This window comes from Hemibagrus wyckioides, linkage group LG09 (assembly GCF_019097595.1).
Source record: "Hemibagrus wyckioides isolate EC202008001 linkage group LG09, SWU_Hwy_1.0, whole genome shotgun sequence".
In the NCBI taxonomy this organism is placed as follows: Eukaryota; Metazoa; Chordata; class Actinopteri; order Siluriformes; family Bagridae; genus Hemibagrus; species Hemibagrus wyckioides.
The window spans coordinates 19,211,509-19,220,332 of NC_080718.1; the positions used below are offsets into that span (position 1 = coordinate 19,211,509).

Below are 8,824 nucleotides of genomic sequence, written 5' to 3' on the forward strand. Positions count from 1 at the left end.
AGGAGATATATATATAAAAAAATGACGATGTACAGAAAAGAGAAAGATAACGAGTACGGTAAGTGTTGATTATTTATTTATTTTTTGAGCCTGAAAGAAAAATCTATGTAACGGTCCGGAGACGCCGCCTGAAGCGGGGCTTGAACCAGGATCTGCTCGGTAGTCAGACCCATAGGCAGGAGAAAAACCAGGCACTGCTTTATGAACATAAAACAAAACTATAACGCGACAACAAACTTGAACATAAACAAATAGAACACGGGTAACGAAAACATGATCATCACATAGATACCTGGAATAGATAACAGCGAAGACAGTCACAAAATGGCTGATATATAACAGGTAGCACATTAGGGGAAATGGGGAACGGGAAATGGGAACAATATGAAGCACACGAGGGAAAAATAACATCAAGCAGACTATAGTGAAACGCCTGCCACCTGCTGGTCTGGCAGGGAACTGTCCCAGTAGCTCATGATAATTCAACTGTCTCACAATGTGAAACGCTGTTAAATAAATCATTGAATTTTTCTCTTTCAGGGGAACCTGCCCCATATGATCCGACATTCAGTGGCCCTGTTAAAAAAAGGTAAAGCCTGAACTCACCATTTTACATACTGTTTACTTTAGAGAACAAAATTCAATCATCAAACCACATCATGCTTTTCGCTGATGTCAGGACCTGTAAAAAAATGTTAAATTAAGACAATAATAATAATAATTTTAATAATCGGTAACTGTAACTTTGCCTCATGAACAGATGGAGTTGTGAACACTAATGCATTTTTTTTTTCTTTTAGGGCATGTACTGATGTCTTGTGCTGCATTATTTTCTTTGCTGCAATGGTTGGATATGTTATTCTCGGGGGAGCTGGTAAGATGAAATAATGAATTTACTATTGCTTTCTATCAACACAGAGCCTGAAATGCTTTATGTGTATTAAACTGTTCATGATTTGTAATCTTTTATCTTGACTAATTTTGTTCTACAGCTTGGCTTTATGGAAACCCCCAATATATTATCTATCAGCAGAACTCTGCTGGAGGATTCTGCGGAATTGGACCCAACGTGTAAGTCTCTGGGATACACGAGTAACCTGTAGATATTTACAGCTATACTTTTATTTAGGAACACCTCCACACCTGCACATTCATGCAAATCTCTAATCAGCCAATCATGTAGCAACGGCCCAATGCATAAAATCATGCAGATAGAGGTCAAGAGTTTCACTTAATGTTCACATCAAATAGCAGAATGGGGAAGAAGTGTGTTCTCTGTGATTTTAACCATGGCATGCTTTTTAGTGCCAAATTGACTGGTTTGAGTGTTTCAGAAACTGATTATCTCCTGGGAATTTCTCAAACGACTGTTTCTAGAGGATACTTGGAATGGTGTGAAAAATAAAAAAAAAACTTTTTGTGAGTGGAAGATTTGTGGGTGAAACGCCTTTCTGATAAGAGAGATCAGAGGAGAATGACCAGACTGGTTTGAAACTATAGTGACTCAAATAAGTATTCTTTATAAATTTGGCGATCAGAAAAGCATCTCAGAACACACAGCAGACATTGAGGTGGATAAGCTACAACAGCAGAAGTTATTTTTGCTTTTCACATCATTCTATGTAAACTCTAGAGACTGTTATGTGTGAAAAAAGAGGTGTACCGATGTTCCTAATAAAGTGAACAATTGGTGTATTTCCTATTAAAACAAAACAATTTAAACACAAAATAATTAAAACATGATAATCAGATTTATGTGTGGGTGCTAAGCCTCATTTGTATTTCTGTATCTCTTCCTTCTCAGTGACAAACCCAACGTATTTTATTTTGATGTGCTGAAGTGTGCCTCTGCAGCCAATGTAACAGCTGCAACATTCAAGGGCCTTCAATGTCCAACGACTCAAGTACGTTTACACACTTTCACATATTTTTACCTAGATCACGACAAAGGTTTAATATGCTATATGTATGCAAACTAGCGTTTATCACAAGGTTGTGCAGTTTGAATCTTTCTTATGTCCTGTGATGCTGTGAAGTTGCTGTAGATATTGGAATATATAACCACTATAATTATTCCTTTATAGGGTCTGTAACCATTTCTTTTGCTCTCTGTGTGTGTAGGTGTGCGTTAAGAAGTGCCCCTCAGCATTTTGGTTTTTGCCCCCTGAGGCATTCATTGCAGGGGCAAAACCTAAAGAATTCTTCCAACAGGAGTTGTGTGACCCCAGTTTGGACCTTGCTCAGACCACACTTGTAAGCTGGACAGTTAGCTCTTTATAAATCTCTGTATTTAATTCTTAGTAATATTCTGCATGAAATTGTTCTGCTGCAGATTTTAATACAATTTCTTCCACAGACAGTGCAAGAGATCCTAAACAAAGATCTGTGCCCAGCATATTATATGCCAACCAAACAAGGTATGGACCATATACATGCCAAACAGATGATGATCACTCACCCTTTGTGTGTTTTGTTCTTTAATGATTTCTCTCTTTCTCTAGTTCAGGGAAAATGTTTGCCAAATTTTGACCCAAAGGACATTCCATCAGATTTCAGTGTCCCTGGATTAACTTTGGATGAAAAAACACTGAAGAACATAATGGATGCTACAAGGTAATACGGACACACACACACACACACATGATATCTGTTGCTTTTTTTTTTTTAAATAAATATCTTGTACTGATTGATATAAATGACTTGCGTTTGCAGCGCTCTCCGTTCAGGATTTAATGCGAAATCCATGAAAGTCAGGATCATTGAAGACCTTGCCTTTACATGGTATTGGATATTAATGTAAGCAAATTTCATATCAGTGGCAATGATCTCATGCATTAAAAAATAATTTAAAAATGTAAAACATTTTATAAATTTTAAAAATGTATAAATTTCTCTGTCTATCTCAGAGGTTTGGTGATCACTTTGGTGGTAAGTATGGTGCTTATTCTGCTGATGCGATTCTGCGTGTCATTGGTGGTCGTGGTGCTTCTCGTCGGTGTCCTATCAGTGGGAGCATATGGTAGGTTTCTGATTTTCCTAAACACTGATTCTGGCATAGTGCTAATGCTGATTTACTCACATGCTTGCAAGTCCTGCATGTGAGAGAATCAATAACTGAGTGACTAAAGTGTCTGCGCTCTCTGTCTTAGGCATTTACCAGTGCTACCAGGGTTATCAGGCAATCATAAACTCACAGCACACACTGAGTGAGCTCAGCCTTCAGTCCAAGATGTCAGACATCCTTCAAGTGAAGGAGATCTGGCTGGCTTTCTGTGAGTACTTCCTGCTTCTTTATCCCAAACTGTAAAGTTACATGGAGTCAAACATGCAACAGTTAATGACACTTAATTCAAATTAGAAACAAATTCTGCCTTTACTGCATTGAAAATAATGTTTGATCTGATGTATATGTTACAGTGGTGATTGTGTCCCTGCTGGAGTTCATCCTGTTGGTGCTGTTTGTTTCATGTTTAAGAAAAGGATTTTTGAAAGCTTTGGCAATGATGAGGCAGTGTAGCAAGTAAGTACTTTTCAGCACAGAAAATAATACAAACCAACTATTCTGTTATTGGCATTTAACTAATCAATCAAGAAGTATTTTTTGTGTTTAAGATATGGCTTTAGGCTGTTGTTGACTTTTGTGCTTTGTGTTGTGTGCAGGGCAATGGGTGCCATGTTCTCTGTGATGGTGTTTCCTTTGGTCACATTTCTGTTGGTCACACTCTGTGCGAGCTTCTGCGCAGTGACTAGCATGTATCCTTTCTGCCCACACTTCATTCCTGCACCTCCTGTAATTCAGTACTGAACAGTGAATAAGTAATACAATTAAAACTATAAAAATACCCCAAAATATGTTTGCATCACTAATCTATGAGAGCTGTGCCCTTGACTATTTTACCTTAGAAATCTGGCTACTTCTGGACTGCCAGTGTACTATAAAGTTGCACTGAATTCATCAAATCCAGAATGTGCTGTCATCACAGGCAACCAACCATGTGTCCCAGAGGTCAGTGACACACACACACACACACACACACACACCAGTCAAATGAATAGGTTCATACACAGAAAAAGTAAAATGCCATTTCAAGCATAACAGTATGAGATTCACAGTACAGTTATAGGTGCTAAGTTGTACTAGTGATTAATTTGGATTTCCTGCTCACATTGTGCACCCTTTTTTGTCTTCCTCTTTTTTCCCCTCTCGTTTTATTTTTCTGTTTAGTCTTTCAAGGCTTCGGACTACCCCAACTGTCCTGTGCGCTGTGTCTTTGCTCAATATGATGAGGAAGGCGGGTTTCTCCAGAGATATGCCAAATACTTTCAGATTTATAATTTCCTGGCATGTTTCTGGTGTCTTCATTTTATCATCGCATTGAGCCAGTGCACACTTGCCAGAACCTTCAGTACCTACTACTGGTCTTTGAGTAAACCACAGACCATTAGGCGTTCTACTCTCTGCAGAGCATTGTTCCAGACATTACGGTATGGTACATTCCTCTCTGGTCTCATTTCTAATTTGCTCACATCCTGTACTAATCCCTGTAACTTTGCTTTCTGAAGGTACCATACTGGCTCCTTGGCGTTTGGTGCTGTCTTTGTTAATATGTTCCAGGGCATCCGGATTGTGCTGCAGTATCTTAAGAATGTCACAAAAGGTAAAAAAATATTTACAATCCTCTTCACCCTACTACTTTATCCCACTTTATTCTTAGTGTATGTGTATTTAATGTTGCTGATTTATGACACTAATAATTAATGCTCTGTGGTTCTCCCAGGTGGACAGAGATGCAGTTGGTGCTGTTGTCCTCTGATTATCATCCTGAGATCATGCTTCTCCGCCTTGGATACCGTCATCAAATACTTCAACAGGAACACATACATAATGGTCTGTAATTAATTCACAAAAATGTAGTTACTAAGTATTTCACTGTAGCAAATTTATTGTTTAATTCAGACAACTACCATGAATTTAAATGATGTATACAGTAGGTGAACATGCCTTTGACATGGTTGTGGCCAGAATCAATTCTAAATGACATTACCCATCAGCCCCAGCACATCACATATCACACATCCCCAATGATCACTCAATACCTCTTCTGTCACCTTAATGTTACCTCCAGCATTTGTGACAATCTTATATAGCTATATGTTACATTATTAATTCTTATTATGCTTTGGCAACTAACAAGTGTACAACTTGACTAATCATATGTATTTATGTGTGTACAGATTGCGGTCTACGGGGACAACTTCTTCATATCGGCTAGGAATGCTTGCATGCTCTGGGGAAGGAATAAGGACCGGTAAGCTGTCACAAATCCTTCATGTTTCATTTGATTTACCGTGTTTGTGTGTTTGTGTGTGCATTGTGTGCAAAATCAGAGCTTGAATTCATTTTTGACCAATGACTTTCATGTACTTGATTTGTTTTCATAGCATTTAACACATTGTTATTCACAGAGTACTGGTGGTGGACCGAGTTACAGACTTGCTGCTGTTCTTCGCAAGAATACTGGTGGTTGGAGCAATAGGTTTGAAACACAATGTCACATTACAACATCATATTACAAATACAATCCTGTGCTGGAAATGATCAAGAGACTAAGTTTTTGTTCCTTTGTCCTTTAAGGTGTTTTGTCTTTCTGCTTCTTCTCTGGAGAAATCAGAGTGTCAGCAGACATCTTCCAGGCTGAATTGCTAAACATTTTCTGGCTGCCTATTCTTGTAGGTTCTACCACAACCACCAAGAAATGTTTAAATATAATAGAATAAAGGTTCGATTTTACAGTTGTACAAACTTTTTTCTGTTTGTTAAAGGTCCTGATGGTTGGATCGTACTTCATTGCTCTCGGCTGCTTCAGTGTGTACAGCATGGGTGTGGACACGTTCACCCTGTGTGTCAGTAAGTAGCACGTAGAAGACACATACTTCATATGAGCGTTGAATACACACATATTTGTCAGTTAATGTGTTTGATTCAGTCTAACAGCAAAAGGCTAGAAAATCCTATTTACAATTTATGTGTTTGTTCTCTCTTTAGTGGATGATCTGGAGCGCCATGATGGGACTCTACAGAGACCCTACATGTCAAGGAGCATGATGGAGATCCTTCAAAAGCAAAAAGAATTTGATGTTTAAAAAAAAACATTCGAATATGTACACTACTAGTCAAACGTTTGGACACACCCTTTTAATTCAGTGTTCTTTGTTTAGGGGTTTATTTTCTACATTCTAGAACAATACTGGAGATTTCAAAACTATGAAATAACACACATGGACTTAAGTAATCCATATGTAATGACAACAAAAAACAGTTGTTATTTTAAGACACGAAGGTCAGGTGCTCTGGAATAGTTCCCGCAAGAACAGTATTGTTAAGTGCATTTGCAAAACCCATCAAGCACCATGATGAAACTGGCTCACATGAAGGCCATCCCAGTAAAGCAAGACCAAAACTTACCTCTGCTGCAGAGGAGAAGTTCATTTAGAGTTACCAGCCTCAGAAATCACCAATTAACAGCACCTCAGATTAGAGCAATTATGACGGCTTTACAGAGCATCAGTAGCAGACATATCTCAATATCAACTGTTCAAACAAGATTATTGTGTGTTTCAGCCGCCTTCAGCATTGTTTTACAATGTAGAAAGAAATAAACATCAGGAAAGACCATGGAATTAGAAGGTGTGTCCAAACTTTTGACTGGTAGTGTATGTGAATGTTGTTTGATTCAGAGGTTGTTAGAGTTCTTTTAAATAAAGATGTTTGATAACCAACAGGTTGTGATTGCTTAAAGCATCATCATCATCATAAGTCCACTTTAAAGCATGGGTACATGTGATTTATTGACTGTCTGATTAAAGTTCTGTTTTTTAAAATTTCGCACAAAATTAGCTCATGCAGCTGGTTTGGTTTATGACAATAAGCTATGTAAATGGATGTTACTAATAATATAACATGAGTAGCTCCTGGCTACCTTCACTTGTGTATTGTAAATCTAACTGATGGTAAGGTGACTTGACTCTACCCTCTCCATCCTGATATCACTTACAGCTACTGGAGGAAGAAAATTTAAAAACATGTCAAAGTACAATATGGATCTTAAAATAACTAAATCAATAAACATAAAAATGTGTGAAAACAATGAAAGACTAAATGAAATGGATGAAAAATGTTACATTTGTCTACTGTAGTGACTAGAAAAGGAGGGGACATGATAGTGTTTAATACAAACCATACTTGAAGATAAAGCTAAGGAAATGCTGCATCTTACTAAACATAAAAAAAAGTCTACATATTGTTTGAGTGGCCTGTGTGGATAATGACCGTGCCAAATTAGCAACGTGCAAGGAAAATTGCTGTCTGAAGGAGACAAGCACAGTGTCATCCACATAGCCCTGGTATGAGAACTCATGTGAGGATATAACTTCACCAAGTAATGAGTACTAAGCCTAGTGGGATATCAGTGTTTCAAGCAGATACTGACCCCCTCCATGTCACCAGTCTTTTATTTGTTTACAATTTTTTTTATTAAGATCATTAATCTTAGACTTTGTGACATGGCATATAACATAAATCCATTTCATATTTCCTAAAATCCCACCAAAGGCTTTTATGGGCAGCCATAGTCTCCCACAGGAGAATGTATAATAAAAATAATAATAATAATAATAATAATAATAATAATAATAATAATAATAATAAAAAATTCTAACAATTACAGTGGGTAAATAAAGTTTAATGTATTGCACGTTATACCATATTTAGACGGACAATATTTGATAAGAAGAAGCAGGAGAAGAAGAAGATGACGATAAGGAGGAGGAGGAGAAAGCGCTCCTATTGGTCATTCCAATGCGGCGGGAGGCGGGGTTTGCTGAAATACAGGTGCGGGGAAAAATGAATAACGGTATCCGGCTACCGAGAACTACATTGATTACCACAAATACGCTTGAATATCTTTTGATCATAATTTATGGCGTCAAATCCGTGCCATAAGTATCGTACTCGTAAAAAATGATCGTACTCGTAAAATAAAAAATCGTAGTCGTAAAAAGTATCGTACTCGTAAAATAAAAAAATCGTACTCGTAAAAGAAAATATCGTGCTCGTGAAGTAAATAAAACACGTGAATCACAAGGATGCTAGTTTGTTCTTTCCAGCATGCTAGTGTTTGTTATTCCAAAAATCACACGTAGAGTTTTACGCAGAGTTTTATCACTGCTTCTCAACCTACTGCCCATCTCTAGCCAATCAGTAAAGTGACGTCACTGACGCGCGACTCTGCCGGTTAGTGTTTGAACCTGTCTTAAGCAAGTGAGATGGTTTAATTAATACGTTTAAAGTTTCTTATATGTGTGTCTATTGTAGTATCGTGTCAAACCTCCTGGTATTATGCTAAAGAGTATTTTAATGAATTGGACAAGTGTATCATTGTACAATCTTTAGCATCATAGCATAGCGTTACTGTTGCTCAAACAGTAGAGTAGTTCGCTAGCAGCACTAAGCTCATGTGTTCAGTTTCATCGTGATGAAATGTATAGCTTTAAAGTAATGTAATTCACTTTGTGTTTACTCTTATCTCTGTATTAACCCAGACTCTTAACCAGAGTCCTGTATCACTGCATCCACAGGCTCAGGTCAGTCAGATACAGGGTCAAATACAGGCTCAGGTCAGTCAGATACAGGGTCAAATACAGGCTCAGGTCAGTCAGATACAGGGTCAGCAGGATCAGAGACAGACACATGCACTGATCAGGAAATGGCCAAGTCCATGCTGGTGCTGTAATGAAGCATAGATTCCCCATGCAATGTTTTCAA

At 37.8% G+C, this 8,824-nt stretch overlaps 1 protein-coding gene across 1 annotated transcript; it reads left to right on the forward strand.

Moving 5' to 3' along the window:
• The first annotated feature begins 27 nt into the window (after window positions 1-27).
• Window positions 28-6,733, forward strand: LOC131359871 (choline transporter-like protein 4). Its single transcript, XM_058400045.1, has 21 exons — window positions 28-58; window positions 541-589; window positions 801-874; window positions 993-1,071; window positions 1,805-1,904; window positions 2,122-2,253; window positions 2,357-2,417; window positions 2,502-2,613; window positions 2,907-3,019; window positions 3,150-3,272; window positions 3,418-3,520; window positions 3,661-3,753; window positions 3,904-4,006; window positions 4,226-4,485; window positions 4,564-4,658; window positions 4,779-4,888; window positions 5,236-5,309; window positions 5,467-5,537; window positions 5,636-5,730; window positions 5,824-5,908; window positions 6,047-6,733. The coding sequence occupies exons 1-21, from the start codon at window positions 28-30 to the stop codon at window positions 6,142-6,144; spliced, it is 2,061 nt and encodes a 686-aa protein (XP_058256028.1). The 3' UTR covers window positions 6,145-6,733.
• Window positions 6,734-8,824: the final 2,091 nt, after the last annotated feature.